Below are 16467 nucleotides of genomic sequence, written 5' to 3' on the forward strand. Positions count from 1 at the left end.
GTAAGTACGTAGCCTGGTAATCAAGTGGAGGTTAAACTTACTGTCTTTTAACAGAAGGATTCTGATCTCACTCTGGGGGTCAGATAGCAGGGTGCAGAGTCCTCCTAGATCCAGGTCTGGTCTAGGCTGGTAGGAAGCATGAGGGGAGGCCGTGCAGAGCGGGTCCTGGGCAGCCTGAATGCTGAGCTGTGTGGAAGGCAGCCTGAGACACAGGAGAGAAAAAATTCAGTGGGGCAGGGAACACTCAACCAGAAACAGCAGTTGGGAGGGTGTAGGAGTTTCTGTGCCTATAGTAGGGCGGGGAAGGGGGGGGGGAGCCGAGCGGATGGAGAAGTGGGAGGAGTTTAGAAGAGTGACATACAAAAAACCGGAAGTATACTGAAAAGGAAAAGCCAGAAGTGCTTTGTGCCAGTACCTGTGTTAGCTCTGGAACCTGCGGGTTGGCAATCCTGTGGTGCAGACCTGGGTGCGGAAGAGTCGGCGGGTGTCGCGGGGAAGCGAAAAATCCCGGAGCTGCAGTCGCCGCGGTGCGGCCTGGGAAAGTCAGCAGCGCAGTGGCGGCCCTGGAACCTCCCAGGTCAGAGGAGCTGCGGGGCTGGGACCCAGGAGGGAAGGGACCAGAGGTGCCAGTAGTTTCCCTGCTGTTCATAAGGCTCTGAAGTTCTGTTACCCTCCTCTGTAAACTTTCGATCACATGAACTCTAACAGTCCCGCTTTTTTTCATTTATCTTCTAATTGTCAAAATATTCTCATAAAAACCTACTACAATATTTGAATTTATGTATTGTTGTTTGCAAAGACGGTTCTCTTTACTGTGTTGGAAAGGAAAAAGCTTTTCAAATTTACATTCATCCACGCCAAATTTCTTGTTAAACCTCTTCGCTATTCAAGAGAATGGCACACAGAACTAGGGATACGAACTCCCAGAAAAATCTTAAGTATTAGTCATGAAATGAACGCTTGCAAATATAATTAAATCAGAAATTATATTTTTTTACGAGTTCCATGGTTGTAAACATTAACATTTAAAAGTAAACCTTTTATCTGCCACTAAATTTTGATCTGACACGTTGTGATGTAAATAGATCATTAAAAGTGTCTTTGACAGACTGAGTGGAATATACATTTAATCCCACCACTGGGGAGGCAGAGGCAAGTGGATCACATTGAGTTTGAGGCCAGCCTGGCTTATCTAATGAGTTAGGTGTCAGCCAGAGCTTCATGCTGATACACTGCCTTAAAAAATATAGAAAAGGAAAATGTGGCCATGTGCTGGTGGCTCACGCCTTTAATTCCAGCACTCAGGAAGCAGAGGCCTGTGGATCTCTGTGAGTTCAAGGCCAGCCTGGTCTACTAAAAAAAAAAAAGGAGGAAGAAAGGAAAGAAATGTGTATTTTTGTGCGGAGCTCTTAATGTACAATTTAGAGCCTAAAAAACACAATATACTTTTTTATGATATTAGATCACAGTATTTTCACAGTAAGAAAAGGCATTATAAGCCATATGGTAGTGGTAACACACTTTTTCAATCCCAGCATTTGGGAGACAGAGGAGCTGGGAGTTCCTTCCCACCCTGGTCTACTGAGCAAGTTAAAGAGAAGCCCTGTCTTCGGGGGGGCGGGGGGGGTGGTAAAAAAGGGAAAAAACAATGAAAACTTATTATAGTGTAGAATAATAAAGCATCTTTTGAATAATTACAATAACTCATCTATATTAGAAAAAATGTCTAGAGGAATCGTTTGTCTTCGTCAAAGGAAAGCACTCTGTCCATGAACATATGATGAAGCTGTTATTTTTTGATTCCTATGTTTGCTGTGTTTGAGTCCTGAATTCACTGTATGGCCGAAACTCACCAAGCAGACCAAGATGGCCTGGAAAACACAGAATTCCACCCTCCTCTGTCTCCCTAGTACTAAGATTAAAGGTGTGCTCTGAAACAACTGTTCAAACTGTTGTTTTTTATTTTGTGATCTGTTGACAGCCAGTGGTGTGACTGTGAACTTCTCCCAGGAAGAGAGGCAGTGCCTGAACCTGCTCAGGGGCCTTTGTGCAGAGACTTGATGTTGCAGGATTGTAGCAATCTGATTTCTGTGGGTAAGAATTGCTTGCATGCAGTCTCCCTTGCTCCTCCTCAGAGTGCTTTCTTTCAGAGTGTCTTTCTCTTACTCTGAAAGCGCTTGTGCCTTTGAGAGGTGTGACTTCTATCATATTGGGTGTATGATAAACTCAGGATGTCACTAGAGTGTGATATTCTCATCCCAATCTTTCAGTTCCATTTCTGCAGCTGAGATTTGACTGTCTTGTGACTGGAAGTGGGATTCAAGTCACACTAACTGAAAATGATTCCTAAATGTTTTCAGTATTCTGACCCTGCCTGACAATTGGGGGAACACTTCTAGATTCCTCTCTTCATCTACTGAGCACAGTACTGAGTTAGAAATCCAGGTGCTTCCTGAAGAATCTCTTTCTCATGTGCAGGGCTAACTGATCACCCAGACGTGCTCTCCTGTGCAGCGGGACAAAGAGGCCAGGAAGGTGAAGAGGGATGAGACAGTAGCTCAGGATCGAGGTATTTGAAAGAACTGGTGAAGGGGTGGCTGTTAGTATTCAGATGTACTGGCCTATACTTGGTGTCCTGACAAGATAGGTCCTCATCTGCAGCCACTAAGAGCACCTCCTATGCACATGCACTATGTTCCCTTATAAAAGGTGAGCCTTGCCCATCTTCTCTCTCTCTCTCTCTCTCTCTCTCTCTCTCTCTCTCTCTCTCTCTCTCTCTTTCTCCCCTCTCTGTTTCTCTCCCTCTCTCATTATTTTTCTTCCTCCACTCCTATCCCCAGGGACTCCCTCTCTGTCCCCTTCTCTGCCCCTTGTCTCACTTCTTCCACTAAACCTCCTATATGAGCACCGTTGTGTGGCGTTCCTGCTTCCCACTGATTTTTAAATCTATTGTAATTACTGCAAGGGACTCAAGTGAATGTGTGAGTGGGACATGAAATCAGTGTGCCACATTCTGTGTCACTAGAAATGATTCTGGAGACGTCCACTGAGAAAGATCTCAGGATTGTCCTATGATAGGCACGAGAACTGGTTCTACAGAAGAACTGAAAATGGAGTCAAGTAAAATTTTATTTGAGTGTGCATGTGAGTGATGCTGTCCTTATTCATTGACATCACTAGTCATGTCTTCATAACAGTATTAATAGGTTTTCATTTCTATGATTTTCATGTATTATAAAATAATCAAAATTAGTGCCAGTAGGTTTACTTATTATTTTCAGAATCTTTTGGTATTCTATTACATTCTCTACATTAATGTCTCTGTTTCTAAAAATAATACCATCATAGTTTTATAAGAAGTGAGGAAGTGTGTAGACTGTTACACTCTGTCTATACTGTCTTCCCATGGGTATCTCCTGTTGTGTGTCATCGTTTTAATTCCAAATGGTTTCCATTGCTGTAAATGTAATATACTGTGAAATCACATCAAAGTTTGCGCCTCTCATTTTCCGACTCTTTACTATTCCTTGGCACTTTCAGGATTACTTTCTGTAAAATATGCAATAGAATTGCTATAGGAATGGCTTAGAGACTTAGAGAAGACAGACTTCCTTCTAGGCTGTTTTCTTGTCTTTGAAAATAACATGATGCAGTGTGCCAATTTGCACATGTTTTATTTATTTTCCTGTTTTCTGTCTGTTGTAGATGTCTGCAATCTGGGTTTTGTGACACTCACCTGTGTTGATCAAAGAATCTTCTAATAAACCATTTTATCCTTTGCTGTTACTCTTAATTTTCTATTATGATATTTTTGTTTTGATTTTCTGTCATTATTATGAATATGATTATCAGTCCTCTTTATTGTACTCCATAGGCATGGCAGTTTCACAGATTCATTCTTTTTCAGTGTTTTATATCTTTAGATTGCAATGATTTTTTCATGCTAAATATATATTTTATTATCAGCTTTCAGATTTCTTTTCTTGAATCATGTTGCCTGTGTACATCTTTTGCTTATGCAATACTATGTATTACATTTCAAAAAATCACTGGAAAAAAATGCATTAGTTGTTGTTTAGGAACTTGAGTGTGAACACTGACGAGGCAGAATTGGAATCTCTACATTAAATTCATTCATATTGTCTAATGATCTACATGGTAGAGCTTTTTATTATATGCATATTGATCCTTACAACTGCTGTTGAGCACAATTTGTTCAATCCATTTACTGATTTATTGATTATATTATCATTTGCATCCTTCTATTTTTATCAATTGTAGTATAAATAGATAGTCAATATCTATTGACTATGTATATGTTGTGTCATCTGTCTCTTCAAATTTTCATTATTACCATTTCCCTGGGTTGTTGTTTTTGTTTTTTTTTTTTTTTTACGCAGTACTATTTGTCTGGTTCTGCTCTTGTTTCAAGTGTTACCCATTTGTGTTAGTCTGTAGGTTTCACTGTTTTAGATCGTACATGAAGGTCTGTGATTCACTGTGTGTTAGAATATTGAACCCAGGTTCATATTTTTATATAAAGTGTAGATATTTTCCCAGTTCTACTGTTTGAAGAGACTGTCCAGTCTACAACACGTATTTGTGTAATTTTGCTGACATTCCCCTGATCATTGATATTGGGCAGGTTTAAATCTGCTGCACTAGTGCATTGGTCTGATCTGGAATCACACTGCATTACAACATTTTCCTGGGGCTGCTCTGTACCCAGGGAATTTGTGTCAACATAATTTCTACATTTCTCCTTATTATATCTGTGAAGGTTATTGCGGGACGTTCAAATGTCATGAGATTTGAACTGACAATAAAACCACTTTCAGAAATACTGCTAATTTCAAAATATTGTGTTCCATTCCGTCTGTGTGAAATGTCTTCCCATGTTGTAGTTAGTTCAATAATTTTTATTCCCTTTGTTTTGGTTTTGATGTTGTTCCTGGTTGGGTTATTGATCGTATTCCTCAACTTCTTTCTGAGAATAGGTGGTTTCAGTCTTGAACATGGATGGTTACTTCCCATTTCTCTTGTAGTTATCTAATCTCATCAAATTTACATTTTCCCATGTTACTCTTATTCTCCTATATATATTTTTCCCTTTGATATATTTGTGCTCTTCTGCTTTGTTGAAATGGATTCTTTTGCTTTGTAAATATCTTGAACTGCACTTACATCTCTATCATTTTTTTGTTTGTTTGTTTGTTTTTCAAAACAGGGTTTCTCTGTAGCTTTGCAAATTGTCCTAGAACTAGCTCTTGTAGACCAGGCTGGCCTTGAACTCACAGAGATCTGCCTGCCTCTGCCTCCTGAGTGCTGGAATTCAAGGCGTACACCACCACTGCCCACCTCATTTCCATCCATTTTAAGGTAGAATTGTTCTAGATGAAACAATATGGTTGACAGTGATTTTCTCCCCAAGCTTCCAATGTTGTTCCCAGCTCTCCTGAATTTGGGATTATTGACTAGACACCTGGTCATATTGTGTTTCTTGGGTCTTTTCAAGTGGTTTGTTGTTTTTCTTTAACCGCTCTCAGTGTTAATTTTTACTTTTTCTTTTTCCTCCTTATATGAAAGGCCAACAAGCTGTATATTCATTGTTCCTAAAAGAGAAACGCAAAGAAGAGAAGCAAGCAGAAATGGCCGATTCTCCAGTAAGCAGGCCCCAGGTCAGTGGTCATATCCCCCTTTCTTTTGTAGAAATGTTATAGTTTGAGACATTGGAAGCCTTTAAATTCTACTTCTGGTTATCTTTTTAGCTTTATTATGAAAAATGTTGCAAACAAACAAGCAGACAAAAAATTACACACTAAAATTAACCAGACCCAAAGAGTATGCAATTCCGTGTATGATGTGGGATTCCCCTTTGTATGCTATGAAAACCATTGGTTAATAAAGGTTTAGGTCTATAGCAGAGCTATAGGGAAACAGCTAGGCAGGGAAAATTAAATGAAATGTTGGGAAAAAAAGGGATGGAGTCAGAGAAGCCATGGAGCTGCTGCAGGAGACAGATGTGCTGAAACTTTGCTGGTCGGCCATGACCTCGTGTGATACACTGATTAATAGAAATGGGTTAAATTAAGATGTAAAAGTTAGCCGATAAGAAGCTAGAGCTAACGGGCCAAGCAGTGATTTCAATAATCTAGTTTCTGTGTGATTGTTTCAGGGCTAAGCAGCTGGAAACCAACAAGCGGCTCCCTCCAACAATGTATTTTTATCAGTTAGAGTAGTCATTGGAATCAGAAGCTCTGCAGCCTCACAGGGAACTTTATATTTTCATTATAGAATATATTTTTGTGAACTTGTGCACTATGAAAAGGAAAGAAAAACTGTGACAGAATTAGAACTAGAATAGAAATTAGCTTTATATCCTTTTTCATAATTTGTGTTTATTACCTACATTCAGTCCTAAGTCAACCCTGATATTTAATGTTTCTTGTTCTCTTTTTTCCATGTTCTACTGTGCCCACATGTATGTTGTTTCTTATATATACATATTATTGGCTAGATTCTGTGTATGAAGGAAAATGTGGTTTCTTCCTTCTGACACTGTATAACCTCACTTAATATAACATTTTGAGTCCATCCATTTTTCTGCAAATTTTCATTGCATGTTTTTCTTCAACTCAGTTGTATTCCATTTTATATGTATACCATTTTCAGTATCCATCTGTTGGATTAGGTTGATTCAATTTCTTTCCTATGGCGAATACAGCAGGAGTAAACATTGGGTATAAATATCTCTAGATTGCAATGTGGAGTTCTCTAGTTATGTTCCCAGGAGTGACATTGTTGGATCATACATTTGTTTTATCTTCGATTTTTTTTCAGTCATCTGCAAACTGATTCCCACAATGGATGTATTAATTTACATTTTACCACATACACCAAAGTTTTATGAGGGTTCTTTTCTCTGCGATGAGACAAGATTTCAAAGTAGTTTTAGTTTGTGTTTTCATGGAGGCATTTTTGGGATACTGAACAATTTTTGCAATATTTATTAAGTATTTGTTTATTTGTCTTTCTAAGTGTCTTTTCAGTTCATTTTCCCATTTGTTGTTTGGCAGTTTTATTTCCATGTTATTTAATTTCTATAATTGTTTTAAATTCTATATGTGAGATGCTATCCCCAGTGTTGCAGGTATAGATTCTCTCCCACTCTGCAGGTGTCTGTGTGCTCTGCTGATTGTTTTTGCTGTTTCTTTTTTTTTCATGGTGTCCCATCTGTTGATACTTAGGTCAGTTCCTATGCTGTTGCTGTTCTTTCTAATCAATATGTCCTTGCCTATCCTGATGTCCTCACGGGTATTTCCTATGTTTTCTAAGTATCTGTGTTTCTGGTTTTAAATGTTGCTCGAAGTTTCTGTTTTGCCCAGTCTCACAGCTGTGCAGTCCCAAATAAACACACATAAAACTACATTAATAATAAACTAGCTGGCCTATTAGCTCAGGCTTCTTATTAACTCTTTCTTACATCTTAATTCTTATCTATGATAGCCATGTGGCTTGTCACCTTTTATCAGCGAGGCATTCTCATTTTGCTTCCTTTGCATCTGGCTTCCTCTGGGTGGACTGCAGACTGACTCTATTCTTCCCAGAATTCTCCTTTTCTCATTGTCCCACCTATACTTCCTGCCTGGCTTCTGGCCAATCAGCATTTTATTAAAATAATACAAGTGGCAGGATAAAAGACCATTGTCCCACAGCATTTAAATACAGCTTTTGATCCATTTTCTATGGATTTTTGTACAAATGAAAGATAAGAAACTAATTTCATTCTTCTGCTTGGAAACAGAGGCTGTGCTTTTGTTTCCCAGCCACCCAGTCCCAAAATAATCAACCAGAAGCTTAATATTAATTGCAAACTGTTTGACCTATTGCTCAGACTTACTGCTAATTAGCTCCTACTTTCAAATTAATCCATTTCTATTAATCTATGTATTGTCACGTGACTCATGGCTTTACCCGTGGTCTTGTACATCTTGCTCTTCCAGCAGCTCACTGGCATCTCTCCACTCTGCACAATTCCTCCAAGTCCTCAGTTTGATGTTTCTTTATCCTGGCTTGTCATAGTCCAAAACAGCATTATTATCAACCAATGAGTACAACACATACTCACAGCGTACAAAAGGACCATCCCACAGCACCTCCTGGATCCAGTTTTACCTACACCATCTGGTGAAAAGGCCATATTATTCTAATCTATACTTTTGCCTTTTTTGTTAAGTATTAAGTTGGCATACCTTTATGGTATTCTTTCTGGGTCCTTTCTTTTCTAATTTTATTACTATACCATTCTCTCCTTTTGACTACAACTATATACTATAATTCAGTAATTCTACATCTCCTGTAGCACTTTTCTCAACACTCTTCCCCAATTATTTGAGGGTAAATATCCCACATGGACTTATGATGTTTAATTTTAAAAATATTTTCACTCTAATACATGAAGAAAAATTATGTTAAAGCCCAATTGCTATAGAAGATGGACTACATTTTTATATATTAGTATGTGAGGGCTCCTGTGGCATGTAGGCTTCATTGGTGGGGTCTGTCACATTTCCTTGAGTCCTGGTTATAAAAAGTAGATATTGAATCACAGGAATAGTTGTCACAACATCTTAGCAATGTGTGGAATTAAAAGAGACAGATCTTGGATTTTAGTGCTCTATAATATTTGGTTCCTATTTTGTGTGTATGTGTGTCTGTATTTGGTTTTTTTGAAACTGGGTTTTTCTGTGTAACCCTGACTATGCTGGAACTCAGTCTATAGACCACACTGAACTTCAGCTCAACAGAAGTCCACCAGCCTCTGTGTGCCACCACCACACAGCTACCCTTTTCTCTTAAATGTAATGGCATTAGACCTAGACTTTACACATAAAAATTTAACATGTTAGAATACCATTATGTAAGGCCAAAGAATTCATAAAATTGATTTAGTGTCATTATTTTACCATGATCTACAGGTATAGCATTTAAAGCACATTCCTCACCATCATTTTCTTTCTGAGACTTATATGCTGTGATCCTATAGGACATAAACACAGCATTCATACCAGATATAACTGTGTCTAGACCTTAAATGTTCATTGTTAGTGTATATCACGTGTGAGACTACTGTGTCATCCTGATTTCAGGAACTTAGAAATTCATTATAGATCGTGACTCTATCAGAAATCATCGCTTTGACTAATTGTCTTCACTCATCTACATTTCTAATTTCCTCAAGTCTCAGGAAATGCACTCTTCCTGGTATAACCTAATTAAACAACTTTTCATTTCAGGGTCTGTTGACATTCAGGGATGTGACTGTAGACATCTCCCAGGAGGAGTGGGAATGCCTGGACTCTGCTCAGAGGGCTTTGTACCTTGATGTGATGTTGGAGAATTACAGCAACCTCGTCTTTGTGGGTGAGAACATTGTGCTTGTAGAGTTCTTAGCTCATCCTTTGTATGTACTGACTTCATAGATTGTAAACTCTGTTATGTTGTCTTGGACACAACAAGAGACTAGGCTAAGTTTGGTAATAGGAAAGAAATTTTTCATGGAATTTGACTTTTCTTTCCATTTACCATGTTGGAGGTGTTGTTTACCTTTCGCTTTGGTTCCAAAATGCATTCAGAAACTCAGTATCATATAATATTTCCATATATATCTTAAAGTTCCAAATCCATCATTGTACATGACATGGTTCTGTGAGAGAGAAAAAAATAGGTGATCTGAAAATTCTCCCTAAATATGCAGAAGATTCTGGAGGAAATAGCAATGGGAAATCATTTCTAGATTCTTTTACTTTGTGTACTTTTCATGTACTGAGCACAGTACTATATTAGACTTCTATATTCCTTCTAAAAATTCTAGCATGGGTCATGGGCTACCTTGCAGTATGTGGACTATTGTATGCAAGGCCTGGGTACCTGTCCAGAGCAAATGAGACTGCCCTGGAATGTGGAGAGGAGAGAGTAGCCACAACCAGGGTGGGCTCGTGAGTGAACAGGATAACAGTGATGGCTTCCAGTGAAAGGGAAAGCAAGAGCTGAGAATGTTTTTGTGATATTCAATTTCACTTGAAATCGTTCCTGATCATTTAACTTATTGTTGTATTTCAGTCCCAGGATGTATTCTGCCTGTTGTAACTATTAGAAGGAGTTGTGTCTTACTGCATCTGAATTATGGTAGCTTAATAATAGTACAAAATGCAATTTTATTTGACCAAGCTGATATCAGATTGAAATAATCTTATAATTTCTAAGTCTAATGTGAGCCCATGAATTAAGATTATTCTATAATTGCCTTCCTTACTGTGTGTTTTCATTTTACATCTTTCATTTTCTTCCCAGTGGAGAACAGACAGACACCCTTTTGGGAAATAATATCAGGAGTCGATGTACCTAGTAGACTTGGAATAACCCTATCAGGAAAGTTAAGAAACACAGCAGTATGTGGAGATAGATCGCAGTGTCTAAGTGTCCTCAGACAGTGGAGAATAGAAATAAACAATAACTACCCATGACAGCCCTACATTAAATGAGCTACAGCCTCTGATGTCTGCTAGAATATTGTCTTTGCATCCATTACTTTTGAAGAATCTAATGTGTTTTTCTAGAGAAAGAAATAAACCCTGTGATACTTTTAAGTAAGACTTTAGTCTTCTGACCAGTCTGCATTGTCAATCACTTAGTAAGTATAAATACTGTGATTGGGTTATACTCCTTCATCAATTTCAGAGAAAAAAATTATTTAAAGATAGAGACGTGTTTTCTAAACATAATCAGTAAATGAGTCTATCCCAAAGTCAATTAGTGATTCCTCAATTACATGATCCATCTTATGAGGTTAGACATTTTCGATACGGATGAGAAATCGTTTATTAATTACAGACCCTTGAAGGCTGTCAGGTTGTTTTTGTGAGAATACATTTAATTACTGTGAAGAAAATATCTAAGTAGTTGCTGTTTGACTCATCTGAACAGAGAACTTAAAGAGACAGTCGTTTATTAAATTATTAATCTTTGATCAAGCCCTACTAATCTGAACTGTAATCATTTTCAGGGAACTATTGCATATGTGATCTTGTCCATCAACATGAGAAGACTGAAAAGGAGTGCTGTCAGTGTAATGACCTTTGCAAAATGCTTCATGACCCCTCCACATGTGCACTTTATAGAACAAGTGAAACTACAGAAAACTCTAATAACTACAGATGCAATAGTCACAGGGATGCCTCTGTTGACTCATCAAACCTAGACAGACAGGAAAGCATGCACCCTGGAGAAGATCCTTGTAAATCTAAAGGCTGTGAGAAAGCTTTAAATTTGTGTCCCAACATTACTCAAGATCAGAGAGTCTACAATGCAGAGAAAGAACACAGGCAGGGAGAATGTGATGACTACTATGGCTCAGCATATAGTCATTTACGACAAACTATCTACATTGGAGAGAAACCACACCAGTGTGGGAAATGTGGGAAATGCTTCAGTACTGCTTCAAGCCTCAGTGGACATCAGAGAATACATACTGGAGAGCAACTTTTCAAATGTGGAGAATGTGGTATGTCCTTTAACCACCATACAACTCTTAGAAAACATCAGAGAGTCCACACTGGAGAGAGACCTTATAGTTGTAAGGAATGTGACAAGTCTTTTACTAGGTTCTCATATTTTGCAGCACATCAAACAATTCATACTGAAGAGAAACCCTACAAATGTGGAGAATGTGGCAAATCCTTTATCCACCATTCAAATCTTAGAACACATCAGAGAGTCCACACGGGAGAGAGACCTTATAGTTGTAAAGAATGTGACAAATCTTTTACTACATGCTCAGACCTCAGAAAACATCAGAAAATTCATACTGGAGAAAGACCTTACAGTTGTCTGGAATGTGACAAATCCTTTACAAGGTGCTCCCACCTCAAAGCACATCAAAAAATTCATACTAAAGAGAAACCCTACAAATGTGGAGAATGTGGCAAATCCTTTATCCACCATTCATACCTTAAAATACATCAGAGACTCCACACCGGAGAGAGACCTTATAGTTGTAAGGAATGTGACAAATCTTTTACTACATGTTCTGTCCTCAGAAAACATGAGAAAATTCATTCTGGAGAAAGACCTTACAGTTGTAAGGAATGTGACAAATCTTTTATCAGGGCTTCCTATCTCAGAGCGCATCAGAAAATTCATACTGGAGAGAAACCCTACAAATGCAAAGACTGTGATATATCCTTTCTCCGGATTTCTACTCTTAAAATACATCAGAAAGTTCATTCTGGAGAGAGACCTTACAAATGCCAAGACTGTGACATGTCCTTTAAGCAAATTTCAAATCTTAGAAGACATCAAAGAGTTCATTCTGGAGAGAGACCTTACAGTTGTAAGGAATGTGAAAAAACTTTTATCAGGGCTTCCTACCTCAGAGCGCATCAGAAAATTCATACTGGAGAAAAACCCTACAAATGTAAAGACTGTGACTTGTCCTATATCCACCTTTCAAGTCTTAGAAGACATCAGGAAGTTCATACTTGAGAGAAAAATACCATTCTCATAATGTGACATAGTATTTTTTTTATTCTCTGTTTATAAATCCCAACAGAAACATAATATGCTATGGGATAATTTTTTGTATACTGTGCAGATGTGTCTTTGCCAAAGCACCTTTTTGGTTTGATAAAGAGATGACTGGCCAATGGCTAGATGGGAGAGAATAGGCAAAACTTCTCAGGAGAGTGAGGAACTTGGGATGAATCTGGTGTGGCAACAGATGCCAAAAAGACATGGAAGGAATCTAACATACAAAATTGAGGAGAGGTAAAGAGCCACTTGGCTAAACAAAGGTCAATAGGAACATGTTACTTTAAGGTGTAAGAACTAGTTCGGAACAAGCCTAAGCGAAAGCCCAAGCTTTCATAAATAATAATAAGAATTTTTATCATTATCTGGGGGCTGTTGGTATAAAGAAAATCTGACCAGAAAGACAAACTACAATAATAGAAACATAAAGATAAAAAATTTATAAAAACCGGTAATGAAGTTTTAAATATTTGAAGCAATTACAGAGTTTATATTTTTAAAAAATCTGCAATAGTAACTCTGAAGTTTTTTTTCATGTGTATAGGTGATTTGCCGAATGTGTAAAGAGTTGCTTTGCAAACCTTTCTACATGCTTGCCAGGTGCCTGGGCATGCCAGCAAAGGGCATTTTGTAACCCAACCCAAGACTGGAGTTACAGACAGTTGTGGGCTCCTATATTTGTGGTAGGAGTTGAACCCCAGCCCTCTGGAAGGGCAACCAGTGCCACTAAACCTTGACTCCAGCCCCTGCAAAATACAGTAATAAAATTATTTTTCTTAGCTTGGTGGTGTTGGCACAAAACTTAATACTGGCATTCAGGAGGCAGGGGTAGGTAGATACCTGTGAGTTTGAGTCCAACCTAGTGAACACAACTAGTTCCAGGATAGCCAAGGCTATTAGTGAAATTTTTTCTCAAAAAACAAACAAACAAAAAAGTTCTGCATTCAAGATCTCATAATAAAGACACTTTATTGTGCACTCCTTTAATCCTAACATTTAGTAGGCAGAGACAAGAAGATCCCTATGAGTCTGAGGCTATCCTGGTCTACATAGTGAGATCCAGGGCTGCCAGAAGTACATAGACCCTGTCTTGAGCTAATTAAATTAAATAGTAAGGAAAAAAATCTAATAACTTTTAAAATGTGATAAAGACCTCTAATTGTACAGTACACCATAAAATTCCTAATTCTGAGAAAACATAGAAAGGTATACCATATATAATCCCCAAATCTTCTGCTCATTCGAAATTATATTCACCTAATAAATTGAATTTGATAAATCCTTTATCTAGTGCTGACACTGCCGACATAAAAGGAAATTCAACCTGAAAGACAATGCTCTAAGTCTCATCTTTTGTTCACTTTTGATAATCTTTATACTAGACTGAAACCTTACAACTAACAAGGAAGTGAGAAACTATAAAGAGATAGGCTGTGATTGTGATATCACAGGCTTATCATAAACACTTTAGAAATCCCCAAGGGCTCAGGCCCTGATGGTACATCTAATCTCGGCACTGTGGAGCAGAAGTAGATGGATCTCTGTGAGTTCAGCTTGGTCCACAATGCAAATTCCAAGACAGCCAGGGCTACACAGAGAAACACCATCTCAAAAAGCAAAACAACAAAAAAGAAAGCCCTGAGGGCATGCAGAAATTCATTTTGAGCTACTAAAGAAAAGTATTGGCTCCACACAAATCAATAAAATGATAGTGCTTTCATTAACTGCTCGTAGATCCTCATGGAGGTAAAGGAGACTCATAGGACCCCCTCAGCCATGAGGAAATGACAGTTGCCCAGAGTCTATGCATTACCCACCACCTACTGCAGGAGGAGACTTCTTTCACTAAGGCTGAGAGTAGTTCAAAGTGATCATTTTAATCATGAATATTTAGATGACAGATTCACAACATCATCAGTAATGAAACATCAGTAGTTTCTGTCCTTGGAATTAGAACTTCAAAGCCTTGGTTTGTAATCATGGCATGAGTTCCTCTTTATGCAGCAGGACTCAAATCCAATCAAGAGACAGGTTGGTTATGCCAGTAAGGAGTTCTGACAGTGTTTCACCAGTATACATATTTTGCCCAGTAGGTTAGTAATGTATGATGCAGGGTCCATGGTTAAGTAGACTGTTACCATGTTTTCTTTGCCAGCAGCCCTCGCATGGCCTTACACTGTCACAAGTGTCTTGGTGTGGGTATGTGGGTTCACTCAGGTTCATGAAATGAAGACTCAGAAACACATGAGAATGAACCTCTGAGGCTGCAAGGGGCTTAGTCTTGAACTGAAGCACTTTCCCTTTGTCTCTGAGCACCTTTATTCTTCCCTATATTTACATTTTAGATAAGATTTCCTATCTCAAAAACAAACCAAAAGAAGTTTCTGAAAACACAGTGCCAGGTGCAAATACCTGGTTCATGAGGGGCCACAGTTTTCCAGGTTTCCTCTAAATCAAGTTTTCCATATGCATTGTATCCATAGAAACTCTCAAGACAAGATACACATGGGGCAACAAAAGGTTTCTGTATCACAAAGGATGGATTAGGGGCTGAGTGAAAACTTTGGCAGTAGACCAGTTATAGCCCAGCAGGTTTCATGGCTAGTAGAATTTGTTTGCTATCCCTCTGGCACCGGGCCAGAAGGATGTTTTGTTATATTACAATCCTATGAAAGATAGCCAGTTGGGACAAATTCCTGGCAAATTCAAGATTGCTCTCTCTTGATCTTGAAACCAGAGTGTTGTCTTCAGCAACACCATGTACTTATGGGTGATCAAGCAAGAGCACTGGCAATGACTTGTTTTGTTTGGGATACCTCCTGGGTTTACCTGACAGTAATTGCTAGACAGATAACCAGTACCTGGTACAAAGAATTTCATTTACTAGCCCTAGTTTCTGGGAACAGCATTATTTACCTAGGTGAGACACTTCTATTCAAAGTTTTAAAATCATATTTACTATTAACCTATAAGACAGTGGGATTTCATGAGGCTTCTTCATACATCCTTTTGATTAACCCTCCTACTCTTCCTCCTTCCTTCCTTCATATTGTATGATTTCAGCCACATAAGACTGATACTTCTTGGTTCTAGGGGTCATGCAGGTACACACTAGCCCTCAGGCAGAAGCACCTAATGGCCCCCCGGGATGTTAAAGGGCCCCTACATGACCCACGTGCCGTGGATTACATCATCCACTTATGACTCAGCTAAGCCCTTGTGTACATATGTGAGCCCTGTCATCTGCATATGATATAGCCACATCAACCCCCTGTGCTAATGCGCTAGCCAGTTTTAAAAGCTGGATATGCCATCTTTCTCTCTGCACACTGACTTCCCAGGCCTGTGTACACCCCCTCTAATAAACTCCTAAGCAGGTTTGGTGTGTGTCCCATGTTTCCTTCTCACTTGCACCAGGTAATTTCATCGGTGCCGTGACTCGGATGGCTCTCCCACCCCAAGCCCCTCTCCTGGGGTCAGGATCCGGAACTGGGTATTTTTTCCACAGCAACCACATGTTCCATTTGCCTGAGCACAGTTTCTATGCACACCACCTGTTACATAAGTTTCCCTCATTCTGGTCAGCTTAACTGTTTCATCGAACCCGTGGAATTGACCATTGAGCTCCCGGCAATCTTCTGGTGTTCCTGGAAATGGGGGCGGGGGCAGACAGCCCCCAACCATGGTCTTTAAGGCTACGGTTGAGTCCTTTGCTGACATTCATCTCTGGATTGCTTCCCTTAGCAAAAATCACGTTTGGATGACCCAGGATCGGTCCTCCTGCCACTGGGAGCCCAGGTTCGGTCCTCCCGCCACTGGGAGTCCAGATTCGCTCAGATTCTTCTTTCTCTTTTTTCTTTTTCTCCCCGCTCCCCCCCC

General features: G+C 39.0%; 1 protein-coding gene across 1 annotated transcript; it reads left to right on the forward strand.

Moving 5' to 3' along the window:
- Positions 1 to 504: 504 nt before the first annotated feature.
- LOC101991540 (zinc finger protein 420-like) lies at positions 505 to 14011 on the forward strand. Its single transcript, XM_026778363.1, has 5 exons — positions 505 to 577; positions 1982 to 2094; positions 5587 to 5678; positions 9297 to 9423; positions 11066 to 14011. The coding sequence occupies exons 2-5, from the start codon at positions 2061 to 2063 to the stop codon at positions 12541 to 12543; spliced, it is 1731 nt and encodes a 576-aa protein (XP_026634164.1). The 5' UTR covers positions 505 to 577; positions 1982 to 2060; the 3' UTR covers positions 12544 to 14011.
- The last annotated feature ends 2456 nt before the right edge of the window (positions 14012 to 16467 follow it).

Source organism: Microtus ochrogaster, unplaced genomic scaffold, assembly GCF_000317375.1.
Source record: "Microtus ochrogaster isolate Prairie Vole_2 unplaced genomic scaffold, MicOch1.0 UNK130, whole genome shotgun sequence".
NCBI lineage: Eukaryota > Metazoa > Chordata > Mammalia > Rodentia > Cricetidae > Microtus > Microtus ochrogaster.